The sequence below is a fragment of the Vulpes vulpes genome, chromosome 2 (genome assembly GCF_048418805.1).
Source record: "Vulpes vulpes isolate BD-2025 chromosome 2, VulVul3, whole genome shotgun sequence".
Classification (NCBI taxonomy): domain Eukaryota; kingdom Metazoa; phylum Chordata; class Mammalia; order Carnivora; family Canidae; genus Vulpes; species Vulpes vulpes.
In genome coordinates this window covers 164,978,997-165,006,323 of record NC_132781.1, presented here as the reverse complement: position 1 = coordinate 165,006,323, position 27,327 = coordinate 164,978,997, and the positions used below count along the sequence as shown (strand labels likewise).

At 65.7% G+C, this 27,327-nt stretch overlaps 2 protein-coding genes across 6 annotated transcripts in view; one reads left to right on the top strand and one right to left on the bottom strand.

Annotated features, from left to right (window-relative positions):
- Positions 1-6,133, top strand: part of PEX14 (peroxisomal biogenesis factor 14) — a 140,733-nt gene extending 134,600 nt beyond the window's left edge. Inside the window, exons 7-9 of the mRNA XM_026011907.2 lie at positions 1,098-1,195; positions 4,559-4,650; positions 5,281-6,133. Of these exons, the coding sequence (XP_025867692.1) occupies positions 1,098-1,195; positions 4,559-4,650; positions 5,281-5,728 (638 nt within the window). The 3' untranslated portion in view covers positions 5,729-6,133. The remainder of the gene's footprint in view (positions 1-1,097; positions 1,196-4,558; positions 4,651-5,280) is intronic.
- A 6,000-nt stretch (positions 6,134-12,133) lies between these two features.
- CASZ1 (castor zinc finger 1) overlaps positions 12,134-27,327 on the bottom strand; it is a 139,034-nt gene continuing 123,840 nt past the window's right edge. For 3 of the 5 annotated variants that reach the window (XM_072751221.1, XM_072751222.1, XM_072751220.1), the window contains 13 exons: positions 26,791-26,963; positions 25,696-26,549; positions 23,282-23,417; positions 22,999-23,062; positions 21,534-21,688; positions 21,302-21,424; positions 20,061-20,399; positions 18,408-18,606; positions 17,626-17,797; positions 15,954-16,105; positions 15,693-15,834; positions 14,908-15,207; positions 12,134-13,408 (listed from right to left, as the gene is read on the bottom strand). In XM_072751221.1, coding sequence (XP_072607322.1) covers positions 12,267-13,408; positions 14,908-15,207; positions 15,693-15,834; positions 15,954-16,105; positions 17,626-17,797; positions 18,408-18,606; positions 20,061-20,399; positions 21,302-21,424; positions 21,534-21,688; positions 22,999-23,062; positions 23,282-23,417; positions 25,696-26,549; positions 26,791-26,963 — 3,951 coding nt within the window. In that variant the 3' untranslated portion in view covers positions 12,134-12,266. Of the gene's footprint in view, positions 13,409-14,907; positions 15,208-15,692; positions 15,835-15,953; positions 16,106-17,625; positions 17,798-18,407; positions 18,607-19,502; positions 20,400-21,301; positions 21,425-21,533; positions 21,689-22,998; positions 23,063-23,281; positions 23,418-25,695; positions 26,550-26,790; positions 26,964-27,327 lie in introns of those variants that run through there. The other 2 variants (XM_072751223.1, XM_072751224.1) reach the window with 2 other exon arrangements.

Sequence of the window (27,327 nt, the reverse complement as noted above, 5' to 3'; positions counted from 1 at the left end):
CCCCGCCCCCCCCCCCTCCACTTTATGTGGTGACTTCATTTATCTGCTCTGAGAATCTGTTCACATTTGCAAATGAAGCCGCCGTCATTTCGGTTTAATTTGAAATTGCTTGTTTACTGTCGGCGCGGCCTCAATTAATTATGTTTTTACGGAAAGGCTCCCAACCTCAGAATATTAATAAGGGGAATAAAATGACAGCCTTTCTAAGGGCTGTAAAGTTCATTTTTAATTTCTGCTTCTGTGAGGTTTTCAGGGGGGTTTCAGTGATTTTTCCCCCTTCCCTCTAAGAATCCAACGCAAGGTCAAGAAAGGCTGTAATTACTGCGGCTCCGGGGACCCCGGCCACCTCCTCTGTCATCGACTCCACGGGGCTGGCGTTCATTACCCGGTGCCCCAGCGATGGCCCAGATTAGCTGGGACCTGTCGCACTAGAGGTGGCTTTTCCTCTTTAAAAACTTGTTTACTAGACGGAGGCTCTGAATCTAAAAACTCAGGCAAGCGCCAGAACTTGGGTCCCAGGCGGGAGTCTGTCCCCCTGGGGTGTGTTTGCAGAGGCCCCGGAAACACTCTGGTGTGTCCGCCCCGGGGAGGCTGATGCGGGGGCCCAAGGAGACTCAGTCCCGTGACCCCATGACCCGGGGGCGCTCCGGCAGCCTCGGGGTTGGGTGCGGAGGGCAGCGAGGGGCCGGCAGCAGGAGAGCAGGATTTGTAGTCTCTCCAGGCCCTCAGGATCGCAGGCCTGAGGTGCGTTCCTGCCGGCTTCGGGGAGCCCGAGCGTTCCACGGGGACCCGTGAGGGGCTGACGTGCGGGCAGCACTGAAGCCATAAGCACGTGTCATCGGAGGGGAGAGGTTCAGGACGGGTACACTGTTGGCCACGGACACGTGCCCAGTGGAAAGATGGAGCGGGGATGCGAGAGGTTAGACTCGGTGCAGGTACCTGGTCCGGAGCACGGAGATGCCGTGCGTGGCGCCGGGCGGGGTGCGGGGCAGGGGGTGCCTGCAGACAAGTTAGATGCGGCAGCTGTAGGTGTGTGGACCGGGAGGGGAGGAATCTGTGTGTCGTTTAACAGAGATGCGACTGCTTTCTCCTCCCAGTGACTCAGCTGCAGATGACTTTAGCGTCTGTCCAGGAGCTGCTGATTCAGCAGCAGCAGAAAGTCCAGGAGCTCGCGCACGAACTGGCTGCAGCCAAGGTACTTCTCCCCGACCCTCCCCAGATCCGGGCCCGCTGTTCGGGCTCCGTGGGGCCTGGGGCCCAGGCCACTGTGTTGTGCGGGGTTCCCCTGCGTCCTCCTGCCCGTTACGCAGCAGGGGCCCCCATCGCCCTCCGCAGAGGCGGTCACCGCCTCCCTGTTCCCTCCTAGCAGGAGGGAGGAGAAGCAGCTCTGCCTGGGGGCCTCCCGTTCCCATGGCCGCGCACGCCCGAGCTCGGGAGGTGGTCGGTGTGGACACAGGGTGGTCTCCACGAGCATGTTAGGCCACAGGTCATGGCATCGCCAAGAGCAAGTCCAGGCAACAGGGAGGTGGGGGGACGGTGCCCAGGCTCTGGGTGAACTCTGCTGCGGCGGGCGGGTTCTCCAGGCCAGGCCTCAGCAAGTCAGACTTCCCTGCCGGAGCACCAGCAGGGGTTGCCCGGGCAGGTCCATGCCGCGCAGACCCTCGAACCCGGCTTCCTGGGCCACGGGTGAGCGCGCTGTGTGAGCACAGCAGGTTCCTTAACCTCGCTGAGGCTTAGTTTCCTCCTCCGTCCCTGAGCTGGAGCTGGAGCTGGAGCTGGAGCTGTGGGGGCGCCTCCTCCACCAGCCGCATGTGCCGGGAGCGCCGCATGTGCCGGGAGCGCCGGGAGCGGGGGCACGTGGCTCCTCCAGCTCCGGGATTGCAGGCTGCAGCCTGGGTCCTTCCGAGGCAGGACGTCCGCAGAGCTCCCCACCCCATCCCCTTTCCCGCGCTGCTTTCTGGTTGCTTCTGCAGCCCCTTAAGGAACCTCCTCTGAGTGGTTCTCCCGGGAGAAGCCCCACCCCGCACAGAACCAGATGGGAGCCCGAGCTCAAATCTTTCGCATTTAGAAGACCAAGGGAAACAGGAATCTTTCCATTTCCGAAGGAATCTGGGGTGGCTTCTGTGAAGAGGGCCCCCAAGAATCGCCTCTTGGGTCCCCCACACGGAGGTGCTGCCTACAGTTCCTCCTCAGCTGGCTGCGGTTGCCCGGGGCCACCTCCAGCCACTGTGCACGCTCCCCGTGGGCGGGCGGCCCGTAAAGCAGCCGGGAAGGCCTGGTTACGGACCCCCCCACCCCCCCCACCCCCCGACCTATTATCTTTGGGAGCGGTGGCCTGCCAATGGCCAGAAGCCATTCCGGAAATTGGAAAACTGTTTGCAGACCTTAAGCATCAAGATTAAGACCACATGTTGCATTTTAAGAAGGGAGGGGGCCCCAGATTGTGCCGGGCGGCGCCTGCGTGCGCAGTGGTGCTGGCCCTCCCGCGGGGCCCCGCCCGGCCTCGCCCGCGCTGAAGCGGGGCTCACTGCTGTGCTGTCTGAACCCACATGCGTGAAGACTTTGGTTTCCCCATAAACCAGAGACTCAGAGCTGTGTTTTGTCAGCTGTAATGTAAGTTTTTATATCTGGCTTCCAAGCTCCTACTGCAGCACTGTAAAAAATTAAAAAGAAGAGCGTTAAGTAATTAAAAAACCTACATAAAACCGAAGGCTGGGAGTTTTCTACAACTGTTTTTTAAAGAGACTGGCTAAAAAGCCCCAGATGTCAGATTTTATTTCTAAATCCTGGCATCTGGCACCATATGCGTTTGGAAATTTGAGTCCTTTGTAGGCCGGTGAGTGGAAACTGCTCCCTTGTTAATGGGCTGCTGTGGCTTTCGGGGTCTCTGAGAAGCCAGAACAGTGGCTCCCGGATCTGCGCTGTCTGGTCTGCAGGGGAGACCCCGAGGGGACGTGTGCACGGCGACTGCTGTTTGCGGGGGGCGGGGGCCGTGTGCGCTCGCTCCAGGACCCCCCGGCCACTGGCCCCTGCTCTCCGCCGGCCTGGGCCTCCCCGTCTTCTCCTGAGCTCACGGTTCAGGTTTTCTGGGTCAGGCCGGGGCAGAGGCGTTAGGGAAGCTGGGGCCCCGCACGACGACTCCGTGCCTTGGAGCCTCCTGGGGTGGCCTCCGGCCTGGTGGGTGCAGGGCCTCACGCCTGGGCCCCTCATGCCTGGAACTGGCCCAGAAACCCTCACAGGCCGCGTGGCCGCCAGCAGCTGCGTCCGGGGCACCGCCGCTGGGACTCTCCCCTCTGTCTGTGCCACCAAGGTTTGCCCCAGAAAGGTGTGGAAAACGGTGCAGGGCAGGGGGGAAGGGTCTGCGGGACGGCTGTGCGGGCGGGGCGCTGTGGCAGCTCCCCCGCGGGTCCTCTTCGGGGAGGCCGTTGGCCTTAGGTTCTGGGACAGCTTCCTTCTCTGCGGAGCCTCCGGAGCCTCCCGCAGCAGTGGCTGTGGGTGGTGGCGGGGCCGATGCTGTCGCAGCTTTGCGGATCACGGGCACAGCCCGGGGCGCGGTGGGAGCCTCGGGCCGCCCGGCAGCGAGGGAAGGTGCCGCGGGGCCGCCGGGTCTGCTCCCGGGCCCAGCCGAGTGGATGCCGCAGCCCAGCGAGGCACTTGACTTCTTCGGTTTCCCAGCGCGCGTAGACGTCACGTTCGCGCTGTCCCGGACTCCGCTGCGGACGCTAGAGCGTTACGCACCCAAAATGTGCACGCCCGCCTTGAAAGTACTTTATCGCCAAAAAACAGAAGTAAAACACGGTAGCCGTCAGCGGAGCTGCCAGCGAGTCCTGGTCGCTGATCACCGGTCGCTGTAGCAAATACGATGACAATGGGAGTCTGCAGCGCGACAAGTGCCGGAACGTGGCCCGGACACAAAGCCAAGCGAATGGCGTCGGGAAGATGGTGGCGACGGGCTCGCCCCTCGAGGCTTCCACGCACCGCCCGTGGCGCCCCGCTCGGGGCGTGAGCACAGGGAGACGGGCTGGGCTTGCGGTCCCGGAGGCCGTGGGCGCCGCCCGATGCCGTCGGCGCAGCGGTTGGTGAGGACGTGGGATTCCCTTACTTTATTAGTTTAAACGAGATATTTCCGACACGCGTGGGGACGGAGGGCCGCAGGGCGGACCCTGTGCTTCCGCCACCCCGTGCCGGGCATGGTCCCCGCTGAGGCCGCGCCCCTCACTCTCCTGCTGCAAACACGAGGCTCACGTCTTTTGGAGGCCGACTCGGGCTCTGGCGTCGCTGTTCCTTGTGTGGTCGGAGCATCGTCCTCACTCCCCCGCACACCCCACGGATGCGTGATGGCGTCCGGGAGGAGAGGTGGACACGCTTGGTTTGGGGTGCCTGGCGGGCGGGCTCCTGAGGGGCAGGGCAGGGCGTCCCCAGGGGCCCCGGGCTGCCGCGTGGGGCACTCACACCCTGAGCCCCCCGAGCCTGCGGCCCCTCCTGCCACCCTGGCTAGCACTGTGCGGGGCGGGAGGGGGCCCCGCTCTGACCCTCGTCTCCCGTGTTTCGACCTCAGGCCACGACGTCTACCAACTGGATCCTGGAGTCGCAGAATATCAATGAGCTCAAGTCGGAGATCAACTCCTTGAAGGGGCTGCTCTTAAATCGGTAGGAGGGGGCGGCGCGGGCCGGGGGCAGCGGAGGAGGGGGCTGGGCCCAGGCCGCTCGCCACGCGCCCCCGAGCCCTGCTGAGCGGACCTGACCCCCTGGTCCCCATGGAATCGGCTTCGGTCTTGGCCGGCCGCTCGGGGCAGGAAGCAGGAGCGGAGACCTGAGCTCCCTGCCGAGTGTCACACACGGAGGTTTTCTAGCAAAGTGGGGCATTGTCACCCTGCTGGTCGCGAGGCCACCGACCCCACAGCCTGAGCCTGGGCCTTCCCCCGCCCATCCAGGCCACAGACCAGGCAGATGGGGCCCCGGTCTCCAGCCGGGGCTCCGCTCCCTGCAGGCGCCCACCCTCTCCCCAACCCCGCTCCCGGGCGTGAGGGACCAGGGGGGTCCGCCCACGGGCCGGGGCCCAGGGGAGGCAGGCCTGGCCCCGAGGAGGCACCCTGCGGGGGGCGGGGGGCTCTGTGCAGCCGCCCCAGGGCCTGGTCTCTGGAGGGAAAGGGAGGGGCCTGGGGGCCTGGGTGTCACCGTGTATCCTGCATGGCTGCCCGGGGTGGGGGTCGGGGGGGCTCTGCAAGGGAGGACCCAGGTCCCGGCACCGCCAACCCTGTTTCTTGTCCCCCATGTCAGGAGGCAGTTCCCACCGTCCCCCTCGGCCCCGAAGATCCCGTCCTGGCAGATCCCCGTCAAGTCCCCGTCACCCTCCAGCCCTGCTGCCGCCAACCACCACAGCAGCAGCGACATCTCGCCCGTCAGCAACGAGTCCACGTCGTCCTCGCCCGTGAAGGAGGGCCACAGCCCCGAGGGCTCCACGGCCACCTACCACCTGCTGGGCCCCCAGGAGGAGGGCCAGGGGGTGCTGGACGTGAAGGGCCAGGTGAGGATGGAGGTGCAGGGCGAGGAGGAGAAGAGGGAGGACGAGGAGGACGAGGAGGACGAGGACGTGAGCCACGTGGACGAGGAGGACTGCCTCGGGGTGCAGCGGGAGGACCGCCGGGGCGGGGACGGGCAGATCAACGAGCAGGTGGAGAAGCTGCGCCGGCCGGAGGGCGCCAGCAACGAGCACGAGCGGGACTGAGTGCCCGGGGCTCCCGGTGGGCCCGGGGCGGCCCCCTCGCCTGCGGGGCTCGGGGCGGGGGCCTGGTCGCCGAGCACCTGCCAACCTCGACCTCGCACCTGCATGACAAGAGGTAGTCTAAGTACCTGGCTCCTGACCCTCGGGGGCTGCTGCCGCCCCTGCTGCCCACCTCCCAGGGGCCGGGATCGGCGCTTCCAGAAGCCTCACCCCGTGCCCTTGCCGCCGGGCCGCCCCCTCCCGTCTGCCGGCCTTGCTTCCGCCTCGCGACTCCGCTGCCCCTGTGGCGACACTGGTCCTTGCCTCCCCAAGCCGGCGTCAGGCCTCGCTGCCTGCCCACCCGGGAACGTGCCCCGCTAGACGCTACTGCTGTACATAATTGTAATAAATACGAGTTGTCACTATTTACCTGCTGCCTCCGCTCCGTGTGTGCGCGGGCACCCTGGGCCCGGAGGGGCTGAGCCCTGCCCAGGCCGAGGTCCCGAGCTGCTCCCGGTGCCCGTGCCGCGGGGCGACCTCCTGGTGCCGGCGGGGAAGGGACCTCGCCACGGCATCTGGGCCTGGGGTGAGCGTGACCAGCTCCCCTTCCTTAAATGGACGCGAGTGCTCCCGGGAGAGCGTGTGTCCCGCTCGTCCGCCTCCCCGGCTCCCCGCCCTCCCGCCTCTGGAACCTTCACGGCGGCTCCGCTGTGCCCAGAAAATGCACGCGACCCTCCCCCTGGGAGCCCCTGCGCCCAGGAGCCCCTGCGCCCAGCCCGGGCTGCAGCCCCGTGGGGAGGGCCGCGTGCAGGTGCCTGGCGGGCGCCAGGTGCAGGGAGCATGGCCGAGGATGCTGTGCCCGCCGCCCGCCCACCCGGAGCCCCGGGGCAGACGCTCCGCACTGTAGCTGCTTTGCCTTGAGGACGTTTCCTCCCCCCTGGGCCCTTCTGGGGGTTCGGAGCCCCCCACCTGCTGCTGCGGACTCCTGGCTGGCCCCGTGGCCCAGGGCCCCGTGCGGGTGACGGTGACTCGGGGTCCGGTCCCTGGCTCTCCGGTGTCCCCTCCAGGGCTCGCACCTCCTGTCACATCCCTGCCGTCCCTTTTCCCAGCACGCGCTCCCCCGGACCGAGCGTACCCCGCATCGCGAGTCCCCTCTGCCCCGTTGCTGCCCCCCCAGGAGCCCGTCTGCTCAGCCTGCGGGGGCAACCAGCCCGTCCCGTCCTGTCCCGGCCGAGAGCTCCCAGGGTCGGGGAGCCAGGCGGACGGACCCCAGACCAGTGAGCAGAGGCCGGAGGCCCGGTCCCCGCGCTGGCCTGCCACCACCCCGTCAGTGCCTGGGAGCCCCTGGTCCCCACGGTGCCGAGGGGTCTCCCCGTCAGCTCTAAGGCTGGGGGCCACTTGTCGCCTCTGACGGGGTCTCGAGCTTTGCAGAGGGGGCACCAGACGGGGCGAGCAGAGGGCAGGGAGCCCGGCGGGGGGCGGGGGCGTGGGGGACTCCTGGACAGGGCTCCCGGGCCTCGCCGCCCCCCGGCCTGCGGCGCACACACGGGGACGGACCTGGAGGCCTTTGCCCTGCGGGTCCCGGGCTCCCGTGTCCGCGCTGGAGGACAGCGGCCTGGCGAGGTTTCAGGGAGGAAAAAACCCCTCCCCAAAACGGCGTGAGCGCTGCCTAATAAAGGCAGCTGCTGGACGGAGGGAAAACAGCCCTTTGAAAAAAAAGCCTTTCATTAGAAAAATAATGCATTTCATCCAAATAAGGTAAAAATATTTGGAAAGGGGCAGAAGTGAGCGGCAGGCAGCGCCCGCAGGCCTTCCTGGAAGGAGGAAGGTTCTTAGACCCAGTGACAGTGTAGTTTTGTGAAGTGTCTTTTAGGAAAGAAGCGGCCCCAGCACCGGGAGGTCGGGCGGCCCCACGGCCCAGGGTCCCCACCGCCCCCCGTGGCCCTGCGCTCGCCCCGCAGCCCGACGCCCCTCGCCCCTCGGGGGACCTGCCCCTGCGACCTGCTGTCGCGCAAGCACAGGTCGGGGGCTGCTGAGGTGGGGACACAGCAGGGGCTGGAGCGCAGGCCAAGGGTCCCCCCTTATTTTAATAAAGATGAGAAGCCCCCCCACGGCCTGACTCTGCGGCCTGCTGTCTCCCTGGAAGTGAATCGTGTCTGCGGGGGGCTCGGGGGGCTCGGGGGGCTCGCGCCCAGTGGGCCGGGTGGTGTGGCCTCCCCCGGCTCCCCTCCCGCCCTCGCCCTCTGCCGGGAGCGCTGAGGAGCATCCCTGGGTCTGGGCCCCCACCTCCCGCTCTTCGCCCCCCCCCCACCCCTGCCCTCCCCTCCCCTCCCCTCCCCTCCCGCCTCCCCCAGCCCCCCCCCCCCCAGGAGGAAGGGCAGGCAGGAGACAACCTGATCCCCAGGAGTTTACTTAATCCTTCGTGGAGGGTCGGGGCTCCAGCAGCAGAGGCGAAGGTGCTGGTCAGGCGGCGGGTGTGGCTGCGGCCTCGGGGTCGTGCTCACCTGGGGTCAGGCCTGCCCCACACAGGGGTCCCCCGCTGCGTCCGTGCGAGGCCCACACTAGGGGGACGCTCTCTGCAGCGCCCAGCTCCCCCGCCGCGCCCCAGCATTCCAGGGTGCCTTTCACCCGAATCCCAACAGACTTCAGGGGTTCTCGGGCTCCCTGGAGGTCACGCTCTTCCAGGGGAGGAGATGAGGTTTTACTGTTCCGTAAGGACGACGCCCGGAGCCTTCCCCTGCTCCCTGAAGAGGCCCGGAAGGATCTTTGTAGTGAAAGGTACCCGCGCTCGGTGCCCAGGCCTCGAGTCCGGGCGCTGGCGACCCTGGGGTGCCTGCTGGACACGGGGTGACCTGGAGGGGGAGGGCTCTGGCCACGGCCAAGGGGCGTCAGCAGTCGGGAGCAAGTTTGGACTCCGCAGGCCACACGTGTCCCACGAGGAGCAGGGGGTGCGGGGCTCACAGTGGCAGCGGGGGCGGGGGGCAGGACACCCAGGTCCCGTCCGCCTCCCGCAGTGCCAGGGCCCCCAGGAGCCTTGCTGTCCGGTCGGCCCCCCAGGCCCCCAGGGCTGCAGCCCGTCGGAGGGGACCCTGCTGTCCCTGTGGGTCCAGGTGGGGACGGGGCCCAGCTGCCGTGGGTGACTCAGCCGCCAGGAGCACCCGGGCCGGGCCAGGTCTGTGGGAGGTGGGCAGGCCGCTGAGCTCAGCGTGAGCCTGTGCAGCTGGTTCTGGCTCTAACCAAGAGGTTACAAAACTCTTGAATTTGCCCCAGTTTGGTGTGGGAGCATCACACCGCCGCAGCTAACCGCATCCAGGACCGCAGACGTGTTTCACTGCATTTCCCGCCGAGCCCAACAAGCCAGGGCGGGGCTGTGCCGCCCGGGCCCACCTTGCGCCCCTCGGTCGTGGGCGTGGGGACAGGGTCTGTGGGGCGGCTCCCGCTGGGTGGGGTGGCCGCTCCGTTCTGTCCTCATCCCGGGCAGGGCCTGGCCCCGGCGGGGAGCTGCTGCGACATCTGACGGGCATCCTGCCGGTCACGGGCCTGGTCGCCCTCAGGCTGTGGGGAGGGTCGCCCCGAGAGCCAGTGACCCCCGCCCCAGCCCTGGTGCCTCCTGCCTGCCCGCAGCTAGGCTGGGCCTCCCTCCCGCCCCCGCGGGCGGACCCCGAGGGCCCTCTGGGCCGTGGAGACCGGGGGCCCGCTGCCCGCCCCGTCCTCTGGGCCCCCCCGCGGCCGCAGGCAGCCGGGCGCTCCGCACCGCCTCGCCGCCAGGTCCGCCAGGCCCGGGCTTGGCTCTGGGCCGCCCCTCAGGCCCCTCGGGAGGGCTGCTCGGCCCACCAGGGCCTGCGAAGCTCCAATAATGGTTTTAATTTGTTGAACTTGCGTTTTCCCCCATAAATTAGTCACTGTTTTATTTAACAGAATCGAGATATCCACAAACAATAGGCGAGTTCCAACTTGAACATTTTAATAAGACAGAAAAAAGTATATATTTTCGCGTCTGTTACTAACATGTTTATGTAAATAGCCCGTGGGCTGCGTTCCAGGGAGAAGGCAGGAAAGGAAGGGCCTCCTGGGCTGGGGCCGCGCTGGCAACGCGCTGCGGGGTGCGGCACCCCGACTTCCTCACGGTGGACCCCGCGCCTCCGCTCCCTCCGAGGCCCAGCGATGCCGCCGGGTGCTCCAGGCAGGAGCCGGGCCAGCATCCGGATGGGATCCGGGTCGCGCCGACCCGCCTGGGCAGGTCCCTGCAGGAAGGAGGAAGGACCCTGCCCAGCGCCTGCCCAGCGGCCTCGCCAGGCGCGGTGCCCTCCGGCCGCCCCGGGTGGGCAGGGCCTGCGCCCCCCAACCGGCCCCAGCCCAGGCGAGACCCGCCCGCCGGGCCCTCCCCGCGCCGCCCTGGCACACGCGCAGTCCACACCGCCGGCTCCCCGCCAGCCCACCTGGGGCTCCTTTTAAAAATAAAAAACTTGATAGGTTTTTTTCCAGTTTTTATTGAGTGAAAATGTCAAACCTTGCATCAGTCATGCAAAAAAAAAAAAAAATCAAATAAATAAAACACATATATTAAATTTCTAATAGCGCTAAATTCAAGTGGAAAAATATTCAGTTAACCAGGTGCCGAGGAGACCAGATTCAAGTAATCAGAGCACACGCTGTTCAGTTCGGTTTTCACGTTCTGCAGTTTTCGTCTCAAAACCTCTCTATATATCTCTATATATCTATATATGTATATACATATAGATATATACACACACATATGTGCATACATATTATTTTATATTTATATATATACACATACATAGTTATAAAACATTAAAAAGAGCATTGGTGGATCAAGCATTTTCCCCACAGAAAGAAAATAAAACAAAAATTACACATTAAAATTCAAAATGAGCTAGCAATGGCTTATAGTCCTAGTGTGCAATATGAAGGTTACAAAAGGCTAGACTTCGCACTGTCGGCATCTTCGATTTTCTTTTTTTTTAATTTTTTTTTTAGAGTCTGCTACATTGAAAAATGTTTTTGTGTTTTGTTTTTTTCTTTTTTTTTTTCCTTTACAAAACTCCCTCCACGCACCCAGGGGCGGTGGAGGGCAGAGTCTGGGCGAGCGCTCGGCAGCAGCGCGGCGCCCACAGAGTTCGGGAGGCTCTGCGCGGGGCTGTTTCGGACAAGGATTTGCTCCTGTTGCGTCAGGTGCGCTCAGTGGGACCCCCCAACCCCCCCCAAGCGCAGGTGGTCCTGGCTCCCGGGCTGTGGGCGGCCAAGAGGACACGCGCGCACGCGCACGCGCACACACACACACACACACACACGGACAAAAAAGAAAAAAAAAAAACCCAGTGCCCCCTGCCGTCACGTGAGGCCCCCTCGGCGATCGGGGTGACAGGCCGAGTCTCAGGGTCCCCCCAGCCCGGCCGGTGGCCAGGACCCGAGCCGCCCCGGGCGCCCCTGCCGCGTGGGCCTTCCTCCCAAGCCCGCTCGGACCTGCGGGCTCGGGGCGCGGGGACCTGGCCTGGGTGGGTTGCACCAGCAAAGAAGCATCCCAAACAAAAAAAATTAAAAATAACAAACTGGAAAAACAAAAAGCCCTATAAAGCCACACGCATAACCAATAGAGAAAAACTCAAAATTAAGTTAACTACAAACTTGTATCAACAGTAATAGTCGTTTTTTCCTTGTTTCTACAAAATTCAAGTTAAAAGTTGGAATCGCGCAGCTCCCGTCAGTGCTACTGTCGAGACAGCCTCACTCGGGTAAGGCCCCGAAAACGAGTGGAACGAAGTCCCGCGTGAGCGATTGCACTCGGCGTCCAACCGGGCTGGGTCGCGGCGGCCTGTGCTCCCGCGGCCCGCCTGCCTTTTTTTTGTGTTTTTTTTTTTTTTTTTTTTTTGTTCTATGTAGAATAATAACCTTTACAGGAAAAATACTGTACAACTTTCTCGCGTTTTTCCCCATTTTGAATATTAAAGCCCCGGAGAGCGGCATCCTTCCGGTTCCACGGCGTGGGTGGCCGAGGCCCCGCCGGGCCCTGCGCCCCCGCCCCGAGGCCCCCGCCGCAGAGGCCGCGCCCCGGGGTCCCCGCGCGGCGCCCCCGCCCCACCCCCACCCCCGGGGGCCGGCTGGGCTCCCTCCGCCCCGCGCCCCGGGCCGCGTCTCCGCCGCAGGGGCCGCGCCCCCCAGTCCTGAGCATGAGGAGTCCCGCCGGCGCGGTCGTGGGGCCCGGGGCCGCTCCCCGGGGGAGGACACCCCGACAAGAGCACCTTCTGTTTCCCTGAAGAAGACCCCGCCGGCAGCCGGGGGGAGGGGCGCTCGCAGCCGGTCCTCGCGGGCGGGGCGGGGGGCGGGGGGCCCGGAGCACCAGAGGGGGGCCCCGCCTCTGTCCTGAGACGGACTCGGGGTCCGGAAGCACCTGCGGGGCGGCGGGGCGGGGCGGGGGCCGCGGGGGCGCGCCCGGCTCGGCCGACGCACAAATCGCGTCTCGTACAGCGGGAGTCGCAGCGGCCCCGGGCGCCCCCGCCGGTCCCCGCCGGTCCCCGCGCCCCCGCCCCGACGCCGGCTAGGGCTAGGGCGAGGCCGCGGCGGGCGCCGCCAGCTCCGGGCTCCGCGCCCCCGGCCCCGCCGCCCCCGCCGCCTCGGGCAGCGACTCCTCCGAGTCGGTGCGCAGGTCCTCGTCGTCGTCGTCGTCCTCGTCGTCGTCGTCCTCGTCGTCGTCGTCTTCGTCGTCGTCCTCGTCGTCGTCCGCGTCCTCCTCGGGCAGCTCCAGCTCCTCCTCGTCGTCCTCCTGCGACGACTCCCCGGCCGCGGGGCCGGGCGCGGGCGCGGCGGGGCCGTCGCGGGGGCCGTCGGGCGGGCCGGGGTCGCCGGGGTCGCCCAGCCCCGGCCCCAGCCCCGGCCCCGGCCCCGGCCCCAGCGCCAGCCCCAGCCCCAGCCCCGGGCCGGCGGGCGCGGGGCCGGCGGGGGCGGCGGCGGCGGCGGGCGGCAGGAAGAGCAGCGCGGGCTCGGGGCCCAGCGGCAGGGCGGCGTCCGGGGCGCCGGCGGGGCCGGGCGAGGCGGCGGGCGGCTCCCCGCGCTCCTGCTTGTCGTGCTTGCGCTTGTGCGAGTCCATCTGCGACATCCCGACCACCGTGTGGCGGCAGCCGGGGTAGGTGCAGTGGAAGTGCGAGCAGCGGAGCTTGTACTTGCAGTCGGCCACGGCGCAGTCGGCGCTCGAGCTGAACTGGCGGAAGCCCGCCGCGCTGATCACGTCCTGCTTGCCGTGGTGCTTGCGGTGCGCCGTGACCTTGGTGCTGTCCGTGCAGCGGAAGCGGCAGCGCAGGCAGTGGAAGTGCGTGCTCGCGCCCGAGAACGGGCAGTCGGCGAAGTGGCAGCGCAGCGACGCCTTGAAGCGCTTGAAGTCGTCCAGCACCAGGTTGTCCACGCGGTCGTGGTGCTGCGCGTGCTTGTACATGTGCGTGCGGCCGCAGAACTTGTAGCCGCAGTTCTCGCGCGTGCAGTGGTAGTGCGTGACCTTGAGCGAGAACTGGCACGCGGCGTCCTTGCAGTCCTCGTACAGGTCGAAGCGCCGGAAGCCCTCCAGCATCATGCCCTCGTCCAGCATCTTGCGCGACGCCGCCGTCTTGCGCCGCTTGCCGAAGGGCGACATGTCCTCGATGATCCAGAAGCGCTTCTTGGCCCCGGACGCCGCGGGCATGGAGATGGTGTTCCCTGCGGGGCGGGGCGGGGCGGGGCGGGGTCAGCAACCCGGAGCGCTGACCCGAGGGCGCCGCCCGCCTCCCCCCCACCCCGGCTCCCGGGGCCCCGCGGCCGCTCACGCCCCCAGCCGGCCCTCGGTCACCCCCGCCTGCGGGGCGGCCGCACAGGCTCCGCGGTGGGCGGCGCTCGGCAGCTCTGGCCGGTTCGGGCAGGAAGTGGGGACGCGGGCTCGGACTGAAGCCGAAGGGGGAATGTGGGCGGCGCAGCGTGGCTACCGCGGCCCGGGCCTGCACCGCCTCTGATGAGGGCCCCTCCTCCGCGGCGCCCACCTGTCCGCCAGGGGGGCCGGGGGACTGTAACTCCCCGCGGGAGGGACACCTGCCCGCTTCTTGCCAGAAGGCTCGTTCTGGTCTTGTTGGGGTCGTGGGCCCCCCGTTTGCTGGGAGACACCGGCCCTGCTGAGTGGCCAGGCCTCGGCCAACAGAGGGGCGCCCATCTGTGCCCCAACGGCTCCCCTAGACTTAAGACCCCTAGACTTAAGATGCCCCAGTGGCAGGGCTGCCTGCCTCCACCCGTCAGCGTGGTTAGTCCTATACCCCGTTTCTGGGACGCACCATGGGCCCTACAGCTGCAGGGTGAGGGGCAAGCAGCCCCCTGGCGCGGCACAGGCCCCCGGGGGGAAGGCCGTGATCCTCGCACTCCCTGCTCCACACCCTAGAAACCAGAGAGAAAGCTTGGGGCCCGGCCCTGCGCAAGGCCAAGGTGGGCTTCCTCCAGGCTTCCCCCTGGGCTGACCGTGCAGCCCGCCCCAACCTGCCTACAGAGCCGCGAGCCTCCGGGGCCCCGCTGGGCAGCATCATCCGCCTAGGGGCCCTACCCAGCCACCCACCCTTAACAGGGGACACCAAGCTCTGTCGCGGGGTGGGGGTGCCCAGCACAGCACACAGGCCTGGGGCCTGGAGGTCAGGTGAGTGAGGAGTGGCTGCTTTGGGGCCAAGGTCACAGGGTCGTCTGGTTATGCCTGCGATGGCTTTCCATGGGCTGCACCCCCTACACGGGGCCCCTGCCCTGTCCTTGGCCACAGCCTGAGACCTGGTGCCGTGCTGGCCCAGCAGTCAGGCAGAATGGGAGACACAAATGAGCAAAGGAAGGTGCAGAGGCGGGTGATGGGTGCACCAGAGGGCCGGGAGGGCAGGTCCCACCCCTGCAGATCATCAGATCTGCAGGGGGGCGGGGGGGGGGGTCAGGAGTCATCACTGAGCACGGCCAGGGCCTGGGCCACAGAGCCTCCCTCTGTCCTCCTGCCTGGCTCCAGGGCTGCGGGTTCTGGCTGGTGGCAGGAGCCCGCCCGGACCCAGCGCAGAGCGGGAGTGTAGAGGAGCTGTCCGCAGGGGACCAGGTGGCCCTGTCCTCAGCCCAGCAAGGCCACAGGAAAAAGGCCAGGTCCCCGATCACAGCCTCAAGGGTCAGCTGGGGTGACAAAGGCTGGCGAAAAGGCACGTGCGAGTTACCTGCGGCATCCTGAACTACGGGGACGTCACTTTTTACTGGAGTTGGAGTGGCAGTGGCGGGCGGGAAGCGGGGTGGGCTGCTGACAGGGTGGCCCAGGCCCCGGGTGGCTCCGAGAGTGGCACTGAGCAGAGAGTATGAGAGACAGGGCGGAGAAAAGAGGCATGGGAGGGAGGGGAGGGGTGCCCGCAGCACGGCCGCTGAGAAGGACGGGGTCAGTGCGGGCTGCGGAGCCACGCGGGCAGCCTCGTCGCCAGCGGCAGCAGGAGGAGGAAGAGGAGGAGGAGGAGGAGCCGGGCAGCCTGGAGAGGGTGGAGAAAAGCAGAAAAAAAAAAAAAAGAAAACCAAAACAAACAAAAAACAAACAAAAAAGAACCAAAATGAGAAACCCGATGGCAGAAGCAAGTATGATATGAAAACACGTGGACAGATGAGGAGCAGAGAGGCGCCAGGAGAGACGGGAAGGAGACGGCAGAGGAGTAGAGGCCGGGGAGGCTGTGCGGGGGCTCTCGCAGGGCTCAGGCGGCGCTGCGGGGGTGGGGCCGGGCCGGGCGCTGGTGGTCCCCGGCCTACCTGCCCCTCCGCCGGGGCCTGTGCTGCTGGTCCAGGCGCTCGGAGGACAAGCCTGGGTCCTCGCCTGGGAACTGAAGCCGACGCCTGGGTGCCGGCGGGCGGTGGCCTCCACGACCCATGTCCCACTGACCGGCGGGCCCTGTCCCCGCTCGGGCCACCTGGCCGGTCCGGCCGTCTCTTCCTGGCCCGCTGCTCGGGCCCGGCCGCCGCTCACCTGCCGCGGTGCTCTCGTTGCCCACGGGGGTGCTGGAGCAGCTTCGGTCCATGGTGGACGACTCGGAGGACACGGCGCCCGGGCTGCAGCCCGTGTAGTCCATGTACTCATCGGTCTCCGTGTCCATCAGGCTCGGGGGGCCCTGAAAGGCGGTGGGAGGGCACTCAGGAGGGGGCCGCCCACCCGCCGGAAGCAGGAGTGGGACGCGGGCCACGTCGGCACCTCGGGCGGAGGGGGCACGGCCTGGGACGCCGCCCTTACCTGGGAGGCGGGCACGCGGTCGAAGTTCTTCCCCAGCATCCTCCGCATGTGCTTCCGGGCGTGGGAGGTCATCTGGTGCTTGAGGAGGAAGGAGAACTGGCAGCCCTCGCGGATGCAGTGGAAGTGGCTGTTGACCTGGTTGTACTTGCAGCCTGCAGACGCACCCACGGCCGTCAGCCCCCGCGCCCCCCAGGCCTGGCCCCACCCTGCGGCCTGGCGTGGAGCCCGTGACAGTGGCAGGCCGGGCCCCCTCCCCTGCCCTCAGAGGGCCCGGGCCCGGGGCGAGAGGCCCTGATGACCTGTCCCCAGGTCCGCCCCCTTCCGGCAAGCACGACATGTCTCCATGTCCCCCGTGGGAGCCCGGGGGCCTGCCCGCCGCCGGGGAGCCTCTGCCCTGCCCTGCCCCCACCCACCTCCGCCTCCCTCTGGGCCGAGAACAAACAGCAGGCAGGGCTGAAACAGTGTCAGCACGGGGCAGGTGAAGGCCTGCCCGTCGCTATGGCACCGGGGCTGGCCAGGTGTCTTGTATCATCCCCAGCTTTGTTTGGCCCCAACTACCACCGACGACCCCGAAAGTTGAGTAAATACAGATGGCTCCAGAGCACCCCGACACCCGTCAGAGGAGCCGGAGGACAGCACGGGCCACCGAATGTTGACACCTGTTGCTACGGCTACCAACCCTCTGAATTCTTTCTGAATTAATACTTGAAAGGAAGGTTTGCTTCCTGCCCTTCCTGGCAGGGGCTTTGAGTGCTCACCCCTTCCCTATGGAGGGGCTGTCTGCAGCGGCAGCGGCCCCACCTCTGCCCCCCACACCGGGCGCCAGCACCTGAGGCCCGGCAGGCCCGCCCAGCACCCCAGCCGCCTCCCGGCCCCTCGTGTCTCCCTGACCGATTCCCGCCCCATACCCGCAGGCCCTGAACATGGGGCTCTATCCTGAGGCCCTTCACCTGCAGACCCCCCGCCCCATGGGCATCCCCAGGGCAGCTGGAGCAGGGAGTGACGGGGGGCCTCGGTCGGGGGGGGCCTCCAGACAGCTTCCCTGCGGAGGGCCCAGCTCTCCCCGACTCAGCTCCCCAGCATCTGCTGCAAAGCTCAGGGCCATCATGTGTGGCCTTCCCGGCCCCGGGGCCACCTCCTCCTGGGTCGTCCTGGGTCACAGGTCACATGCTCTGGGCTGACCCACCGTGTACCTGCTTGTCCAGCAGACAAGCCACCAAGCGTGGTGCCGGCCAGAGCAGACCCTGAAAACCCTTACTGCCACCACCCCTGCCACCTCCTGCCACAGCTGCTCCGCGTGCAGCTGTTCCTCCCTAAGCACCTGCTGAACGAACCAATGAGCTGACGAAGCAGAGTCCGTTCTGCACAAAGCCCTCAGAGGGAAAGCCCTGGAAAGAGAGCCCAGGGCGGGCAACTTCAAGAGCTCCTATGTCACCTGCGTGGCCTCTTGAGGGGGAAGTAAAGAGCACAGGGTCAGGGCCTGCCTCTGCCACGTGGCAGTTCCCGGGGGGCAGGGAGGGGGCCATTGCCCCCAGTCGCCCTCGGTGTCTGGTCTGCCATTGGGCAGGGCTGAGAGGTGGGGACCAGGAGAGGGGGCCGAGGCCACCAGGGCCCCGGGGGCCAGAGCCGACCCCTGCCGCCTGCCGCTGCCCCCAACCCCGGCCGCCAGTACCTAGCCTGCCACACTCCTCGCGCTTGGTGAAGTACTTGAATCCGTTGGCTGCGCGCCGCTCGGCTTTCTCGTGCTTCTTTATGTGCCACGGCAGCTTGGTGGTGATGTTGGTCACGAAGTAGCAGCCGGTCCGCAGGCAGTGGTAGTGGCCGCGCATCCGGAACTCGCAATGCTGCAGGGAGGGCGGGAGGGTCAGGAGCTCCCACCGGGCCGTGGCAGGCCCCGGCACATGTGCCCTTCCCTGCTCAGAATCTCGGGTCAGAAAGCAGTGTGTCTCTTTGGCCACTCGACTGAAACATCCTACCTGGCGGTCCTGCCAGCCAATCCCACACCCGGGGCAGACATCGCTCCATCAATGCTAGCACTGTCCTCTGGCCGCCAGCCCTGGGACCAGGCTCCTTCTCGAGGCGCTCTGCCCACCAGCCCCCTCCAGGACTAGGCCCCGCCTGTGTGTGACCTTGATCCGCCCTTCCTGTCTGGGGCACGGACAGTTCAATCTCTAGCTGTCTGACGGGCCTAGAATTTTAAAATTGTAGGCGTCCGGGGGAAGGGAGCATAGTTCCAGGACGGGCGGGACGATGCCAAGTGCACAGTGGCTGCCGGATGAGTCCCCACTGCGGGCAGGGATGACAACACGGGACCTTCCTGACGGACCACCAACCTGGACGCTCCTGGCAGCCTCCAGGGACGGGAGGAGAACCATTCCAAACGGGCGTAAGGAACAGAATCCCTGCCAGGGGGAGCTGGGCCTGGGCCCCCCCGCCCCCTGCCCCCGCACTGACCTGGTTGGGACAGAGACACTGAAGCGAGTAGTACGCGAACTGGTCCCGCACGTTGACCAGGTTGTTGTTGGGGTTGATGTGGTCCAGGCAGTGCGACTCCGCCTTGCCCGAGGTTTTGCAGACGTACTTGCAGTTCCCGAAGAGACAGTGGAAGTGGAACTTGTTGGCATACTTGCAGTCCGTTGCGAGGCAGGGATCGCTGGAATGAAACCACAGCCCAGAAGATCAGTGGCATCCCGGGGCCTCCCCACCGACACCCTGACGCCCTGACAGTCCTCGTGCTGTGGTGCGGCCCGGACGAATGGCCCCTGGGCTGCCCTTCTGCTCAACGAGTGGCTCCAGCCAGAGGAGACTACAGATCCCAGCATGCAGTCCTGCCTTCTTTTTGGAGCTCGGAGGTGCAGGAAGGATTGCAGTGTGCAGGCTGCCCAGAGCATTGCATGCTGGGACACGTAGTTTCCATGGCCACACCTCAGGATTATAGATAAGGACGGCTGCAGTAACCTCTTGGATGTGAAAGTGCGAGATGGCGCGGCCAGCCCTGGCAGGGGGCCAGTGAGGGCCTGGCGGCCTGGCACGGGCACTGCCCAGGGTGTGGCTGACTGACAGGGTGCAGATGGGTGGGCAGCCCTACCAGGAAGCTCCAGTGGGAATGTGCACCTGGTGCGGGGCCTGCTGAGGCACATGGCTGCCAGGGGGGCCCCCAGGGTCGGCCTGGGGTGTGGGGCTCCCGCCCACTCAGAGGACCTCACAGGCCAGCTGAGTGGTAGAGCCTGGGGGGGGCGGTGGGGTGCGGGGCGGAGCCCCCGTGCCGGCCTGCCCTGGCCGCAGCTGCCCTGCCCCACGACCTGCCTCCTGCGCTGCACATAGGTGCGGGGGTGCCCTGCCCCGGCCCCCTGCCCTGGCCGGCTGCCCCCTCGGTGGCCCCGGGTTGGGAATCCTCCAAGCTGGGGAAACTGGGAGGGCTACCGCCGTGGGGGGCGGGACGGAGGAAGGGGAGCTCCGGGGGGACGGAGAGGAGTGCAGGTCCCCTTCCATGCCACAGGCCCAGCCCCAGGTGCTCAGAGAGGGAGGACAGCTGCCACTCAGGCCGTGTATGTTCACATCCAATTTATTACTTTTATTGAGAACAGGAAGCCGCACACATCACGATACAGAGTCACCGTTCTCGCCACAAGGCGCCACCACCATCCAATGAGGAAGGGCCCTTCCACCCCTGAGAGCTCAGACCACCGTGCAGGTGGGCGTGGGCCTGGAGGGGGCCTAGCCCCCTCGCCCCCGACCCAGGACTTAGCTTGCTCTGCAGAGGCTGGGCCGCGGGAGCGAGCCACAGACACCGACAGGGAGGCGCAGAGCCGATGCTGCCCTCCTTGCCAGGCGACGACCGCCCCTCCCAGCCCACCCGAGCCGGTCCTCACAGTGTCATCTCCCCCCACCCCTCGCCAGCTGCCCGCTCTGGGAGCAGGCAGGGAGGTCAGAGCAGCAGTGTCTTTGGCTAGAAAGACCCGGCCCGACGACGGTGTCCCAGAGAGGCTGGGGACGGCCAGGGCTACCTGCAGAGGGAGCGGCAGTGGCCTCCGCGGCTGCCCTTGCTAGCACCTACTCCCGAGACACGCGGGGGACACGGGACTCCCGGCTCATCGAGGGACTCACTTCTCCTGGAACTGGAGGAATCCGGGTTTGACTTGGGGCTTGGCGTTTTCTAGAGAAGTCGTTGCCAAGGGCGAAGTGGGCAGGTGAGGCACTGGCGCTGGAATCTGAGGCATCTGGGGTATGGTGGAAGCCAGCTGCTTCCAGGCGAGCAGCGTGGGGGTGGAGGGCACAGCGGCCGGGATGGGAGTGGGACCCTCCAGAGCGGAAACCGTGGCTGTGGTGACGGGAGGTGCCGACGGGGACGAGGGGGCCAAGGCAGGTTTGGTCTCTGCTGCGGTGGCGGGGAAGGCGGCCTCTGCGGTTCCCTTCACAGCTCCTCCCTCCGTCCGCAAGTGGAAGCTGCAACAGGCAGAGGCGCCAGCGTCTCGGGTGGGAAGTGACGAGAGCCCGGAGCAGGGAGCCCTTCCCTGGGGTCGGCCCCATCCACCTGAGGGGCCGTGGTGCCCTCCCCAGCCCCCAGCTCGGGGCGGGGTCCTACCAGGAAGGAAGGACTGGCAGCCAACGGCTGCGTCCTCTGGTCCTGCACCTGGGTTCCCGGCCTGGCCCTCACTACACCTTCCCCTGTGACCCTCGTGCTGTGGGGTGACCCACCCCTGACAACAGGCCCTGGGGCATGAAGTCTGTGCTTCCAGAATCTGCTTGAGAGTTAAAGGTGGGTCTCAGCCTCCGAGGTTGGCTCTCCTGCAGCAAGTGGAGCCTGAGCTGGGGCCCAGCAGCAGAGAAAGTCTGTTTTAAATGTCTGCGCGTCCTGCGTTCCATTACAGCAGGCGGCTGGCCTGTGCTTTTCAGCTCAATGGGTTTACAAATTAATTTCATTATTTTTAGGCCAAAGAGGATCTACAAATCCACGATGCTAGGCTTGGAAAGGCCTGCTCCTAGGGTCCCTGCCTGGGTCAGAGCAGGGGTCTGTGCAGCTAACTCTCAGGGAGCATCAGGTAGGGGTGCCTGCCGGGCTGCAGGGGGTGGGGTGTGGGGAGCGGGGGGCAGCAGGAGACTCTGCTCCGGGGCTCTAAGTGGCGCCTGGACGGGCTCCGAGGACCCTGCTAGGAGCTGAGCAGGTGGAGGGATGGGGCAAGCCCGCCTTCTCTCAGGCGGTACCTTCTAAGTGGCCAGCTCAGCCTCTGAGGTCTGCTGGGAGCTGCACACGGTCCTGCTTGGAAAGCAGCTGGAGGCCCGAGCAGCCCCCAGCCTCGCCCAGCCTCACCCGAAGGTGGGGTGCAGGGCCCGGGACCCCCACTCACTTGGCATGCTTGATGGCTCCGTCCAGGGTGCTGAAAAGTGCGCCACACTCCTCCACCACGCAGTGGAAGTGGGCCTTGTGGAGGAAGTCACACTGGGCGTCACAGAAGTCCTTGGTGCCAAACCTGGCAGAGGAACCATGGTCAGAGGAGACCCTGGGGCACCGGCCACCACGACAGGGCACCGGCCACCACGACCCTCCCTGCTCCTTTGCTCTGCCAGGAAGCCCCTCACCTTCGGAGGTACACCTTCCAGGGCTCAGACAGCTTCTCCTGAACCAGCGCCTTCACAGCCTTGCCCAGGAAGGGCGAGGACTCCACGGCGGCGCTGGCCTCCGCCTCCGTCTTGATGTTCAGCAGGCTGCCGAGGTTAGGGTTGCCCTGAGACATCTGCAAAGGGGACAGGGGCCGTGCTGCAGGCTGGGGACCTCAAGACACACAACGTGCCACTGTGGGCACTGCCACGGCTCTCGCAGAGGATGAGCGCAGCCGAGGAGAGAGGAGGCCTGGCCCCATGCAGCTCCGGCCACAGCCAAGCCCACTATGGGTGGATGCTGCCACGGGGCGCGGCGCTACCCTGGCCCCGTGGAGATGCCAGGGCTCCTCCACACAGACCCCGTGGTGCTAAGATCCATCACTAGAGCGAAGGCCGGGACTCTGGGCACACACTCCAGCCTAGCTTTTCCCAGACTTCGTGGCTCCCTGCTTATTTTCTTGCCAGGTTTTCAAAAGAAGTGCAGGAGGAGGAGGTAGGGGGAACCCCTAAGAATTCCTTGAGAACAAGAGAAGGCACACAAAGGAGGAGCAGAGAGGGAGGGCGGGAGGCTCTTGGGGGAGATGAGGGTGGCTCAGGGCTGCTGGGCCTCAACAGGGAGTGGGGAGGGTGAACCCGTGACAAGGCTCGACCCACATGGCGCGTGCCCCCCCCCCCCCCCCCCCCCCCGCCAACAGGAAGGAATGGGGGGCGGCAGTGACCCGAGAAGGAAAAAGGAGAGCAAGAGAGCAAGGAGGGAGGGCGGGAAGGGGAGGGCACGGGCCCGCCGCAGAGGGCAAAGGGCACTGGAGGCTCCCTCGCTGCCAAGGGTCCAGCCGGGACCCCCCCCACCCGTGAGGTCCGGCCCAGGCCCGGCTGCCTCGGCAGTCACTCGTGTGCGGTAACCAAATTAATCTTGCTACAGTCAAATTTATCATGTGAAGGGGGAAAATATATTTGAGATGATGTATAATTTACAAAGACCCTGCATTATTTAAAATAAATATTTCAGAGCGACCTCTGTGGAAGGCGTCCGAGACCATTACTCAACCCGAAAAGTGGAAATTGATGCTTTGCTCCCACTTTAGGGCCCCTCCCCCACCCCCTTTTTAAACAAACAAAAAAATATATAAAATAAATAAATAAAATTAATAACTGAGAGCAGAAGAAGTTAGAGGGCTCGGAAAAGCTTTTGGAGCCCTCCATCTGAAGGGAAAAAAAGGGTGTCAGAGGCTGGAATATATTTCTTCAGCCAGTTCATTAAATTAATTTGTAAGCAGTGGCTCTGAAATTATATCCGATGAAAAATGGCCTCAAAATTTAAATGGTACAAACTCATCTTATTAGAGGCAAAACATTAAAAAACAAACACATCCCCCCCACCCCCCAGCACAGCTTTAATTTCTCTGGGTGGGGGAACGGGAGGCGTGTGATGGATGGTTCTTACCTTATTCATAAGCGAGGATAAAAGAGATGAATTTGCCGGGACTGCGTGGCCATTTGATTCATTACTGGAACACAAACCAAGGGGCTTTAGCTCAGATGTACGTGGGACGGAGCCCAGATTCCCACCCGTCCCAGCCCACGCCCAGGGCCCCGCTGCGCCTGCTGCATCCACCCAGGCAGGAGGGTGGCCCCCTGCTCGGTGGGGTCCAACTCTGACTCTGAGGGAGCTGGTCCCAGAGCCTCCTGCTGCGGCGCAGAGCTGGGAGGCCCCGGCCTCGCCTCACCTGGGCTCCTTCACCGTCAGGTCTAAACTGCGGTCCTGGGAGACCTCGTGGGGAACCGGGGCGCCAGCATTCTCACCGGGCTCCTGCTTCACCGGGGCCGGGGGGAACCTGGCAGGGGTGGCCTGCTGCCCGTTTCCTACAGGGGAGGGGAGGGAAGACGGCCTTAGAGGGGCCTCGGGCCTCGGTGGGGGGCACACACTGGACCCCCCCACCCCCAGGGCAGGGAGCGCGGGGGGGCTGGGTGGGCAGGAGCCCCTGGGGGAGCCCCGGCTGCTGGTCAGAGGTTCTCCCCACTGACATGATCACTTGTGACGCTTACCCCTGTGTGGCAATTCTTCAAGTGATAATTATTGCAAAATTATGTCAAAGTTGTCCTGGCTCAGGGCCTCCTGGAGGAGCAGGGCGGGAGGCTGGGGAGGGGGCTGGCACGGGGGTGGGGGCCCTTCATTTTCTCCACCGACTGTCACAGTCAATTTGTGGGGCTGCCGCTTAGGCTTTTATTAAAGACTCTGTTAATGCTGAGGGGAAGTGGCAGATCCAGACTGGGAGCTGCGCCCCCCGCCCCTGGCGGGTCCCCGGCCCCCTGTTGCCGAGGCGACCGCCCTGCCTTCCACTGAGCATGCCTAGGAGGGGCATCCGCTGTGTCAGGGCTACGAAAGCTGACGGCCAATCAGAGCGGTTCAAACTATGTGACCTCGCCGTCAAGCTGCCCAGGGCAGGGACGTGAGGCCCACTCAGGCCGGGTGGGCTGCAGGGGGCTGGCGGGGTGCGGCCACTGGGGGAAGGCTGCAGCCGGGTGGGCAGAGGACTGGGAGGCCGAGCAGAGTGGGGCGGAGGAGGCTGCTGACGGGAGCGTGTCCACCGAGTTCGCCCCGCCGTCCCCAAGGGGCTGAACTAGTACCGTGCCCCGAGGCGCTGCTGCGGCTGACAGGGCCTCGTCACAGGCAGCAAGTGGCGTTTTATTAAAAAATAAAGGCAAGTGGGCCCCCTCCCCTTGACCTTTCTTTTGGGGGAAGGAGACTTTTCTAATGAAAGGGAAGAATATGCCCGTGTGGCCACAGAGCCCAGCGTGGCCCTGAAGGGGGCCCACCCCAGCCGGCCGGCAGCTGCCCAGGGGGGCCCGGCCCCGGGCAGACCTGCTGTCCCTCCCGCACCTGGGATGGAAGGTGGGCCGCTCCACTTCCTGCTGACAGGAGTGTCCCACTGGGACAGCACGGTTTTCAGAGTCTGAGTCCACCTGCCGGTAGCTCCCCCACCCCCTGGGAAATGGCTGGGCCCCCTGGCCAAGCACTGGCAGGCCCTCCGGGAGCTCTGGGCAGGTCCCTGGGCTGGGCCGCAAGGACCTTAGGTCTCACAGGGGAGCAGGGCTCTTGGGCTCAGGAGCCGGGCCACCGAGGTGCAAGTCTGGGCTTGGCCACCTCCTACTGTGGGGCCCGAGCTGGCCGCCCCCACTGTTCCTTCAGCTCCTCCAGGCAGGACTGTGCCCTCGACCCGCAGCTGGGTCCCTCGCACCCGCAGCTGCCCAGGAGGCCCTCCCGAGCACAGGGCTGCTGGACGGCTAAGCACGACGGGGGAGGGAGCGGAGGAGCCAGGTGAACAGAAAAGCCGGAGAGTTTCAGAAACACAGAAGACTTATTTAAAAAGTAGAAAACGTGAGAAAGGAGAACCGCGGTCCTCGGTGAGCCAGAGGGAGGGCAGCAGGGCCACCATGAGGCTGTGGCCGTGCTGTCCCATGTGGCAGCTGAGGGCCGGGCGTGACTACGTTAAACAATTCCAGTTGAAATCCAGTTCCCTGGTCTCACGGCCAACTTCAAGCACCTGGCAGCCCCCTGTGACTACTGCCTGCCGTGGTGGACAGCGCAGGATGGAACATTTCCGTGGTGGCAGAAAGTTCTATCAGACCTCGCTGACTGACAGGAAGAGGCCAGAAGGATGTCCCCGGCCTCGTGGGGCTGGATGGGTGTGAATCTCAAGCACCCCTTGACAGCCCCTGCCAGGAGACAGAGAGGGGGCCCCAGGGAAACGTGGGGGCTCTGGGACTGCTCTCCTCGGGGGCTGGTCCTGGGACGAGGTGGGGTGGGTGTCAGGGCAGCTGGCGAGGAACAATTCCCCAGGATGCAAAAGCTCCCCACGAGGCCGAGGCCTGGCTTAACCGCCTCCTCTTCACAGATGAAGGAACAGAGCTGCCCGGGGTGGGGTGCACAGGCCAGAGCGAGAGGCCCCGAAAAGCAAATTAACAGTAGGAGGCAGAGACCAGGCAAAGATGGGGGCCTGGGCAGGCAGAGGCTGCGGGTGCAGGAGAACACGGGCCTCGCCAACCCCCACCCCTCTCCCGCTCCATTCTGCACACCCAGGCTGCGGGCTCCGGGGGTCTGTGAGCCGCGTGCTTCCTGGGCAGAGCCCAGCCTGCTCACCTGGGTCAAAGGTGGCAGAGGGCTTGAGGGCGGCCGCGGCCAGCCTGGCCATCATGGGCGAGATGAGGCCCTTGCTCGCGGAGATCCTCTCCATGATGGAGCCGGGTGGCACCGGGACGGAGGTGGCAGCCGCCGGGGCTGAGTCGCCGGCTCCCGAGGCGGCCAGAGTGGGGGTGTCAGCAGCCGCGGAGGCAGCCACCCCCGACGACATGGCGCCCAGGAGGCCGGGGGTGCCCACAGGCAGGGAGGTGCTGCTCCGACCCGGCAGGATGGGGAAGTAGGGGGCAGCGGTGGACAGGCCTGCGTTGGAGAGAGCCAGCGCCAGCGGGATGGATGCAGGCAGGCCCTGGGACAGCAGCCCGGGGATCTTGCTGTTGGGAGGCTTGGCGGCGCTGGGCACGGCCTCGGTGGCAGTGGCGGTGGCGGCGGCGGCGGCGGCCAGGGAGGCGGAGGACTGCTGGCTGGTCGGGGAGGCGCTCAGGCTGGAGTTCTTGCTGCTCAAGGCCGAGAAGTCGACCAGGTCGTCGTTGCTCGACTCCTCGTGCTCCGTGTCCTTGGAGCCCAGCAGCGAGGACGGCAGCCCCAGCACGCCCGAGGAGCGGACGTGCCTGCGCTCGTGCTTGCGCTTGTGGGAGGTCATCTGGCTGGTGGAGGTGAAGGTGAAGCCGCAGCCGGCGCGGATGCAGTGGAAATGGTTGGTGGCCTTGCTGTACACGCAGCCCTCGTACCTGCACTCCTCGTACTTGTAGAACTTCTTGAAGCCGTCCTTGGCGTACGCGTCATCCTTGATGTGGTAGCTCTTGTGCTTCTCGATGTCACACTTGTTCTTGAAGGTGAACGTGCAGCCAGGGCGCCTGGACGGGACACGGGGAGCCTGTGGCAGGGCCCAGGCGGGCACCCGGAGGAGCTTCTGGGCGGCCCCCCGCCCACACCCCCTGAGCCGTCGGCCCCGTGGCCCGTCCCCGTCCCTCCCCGCGGGCCCGTCCCCATCCCCATCCCCATGGCCCGTCCCCATCCCTCCCCGCGGGCCCGTCCCCATCCCCATCCCCATGGCTGGTCCCCATCCCTCCCCGCGGCCTGGCCAGCCCTGCTCACCTGCAGTGGAAATGCGTGGTCTTCTGCCCATAGAACTGGCAGTCGGCCGTGCCACAGTCCTCAGTGGCTCGGAAGCGCTGGAAGCCATCGTTGATGAGCTGGGTGTTCTTCTTGTGGAAGTTCTCGTGGGTCATCACGTCTGACGTGCTCGTGTACACCTTGTTACAGCCAACCTGCAGGGCAGACTGGCCGTCAGGGGGACAGAGGCCGGGCAACCCTGGGCCACAGACAGAGGCTGACCTCCCTCCTAGGGGCAGCACCGGCCCCGCAAACATCCATCCAGGCAGTGGAAAGCCTCTTGCACCCCCCGGCCCTCCTGGCCTGGCCTCTGCCGAGGGCTGAGTTGCCTTCGGGTCTCTGGACACCTGCTGGCACAGGTGCAGTGGTCCTGTCCCACAGGAGGTGAGTTCGGGGTCCTACTCTGTGGCTCTACTTCCAAAGCCCCCGGCAGTGGGCAGGGCCGGACCTGGGGGCCTAGCGGTCACCTTCAGCCCAGGACTCGATTAGTGGACAGTTGCTGGCACGGGGCCCTCCCCA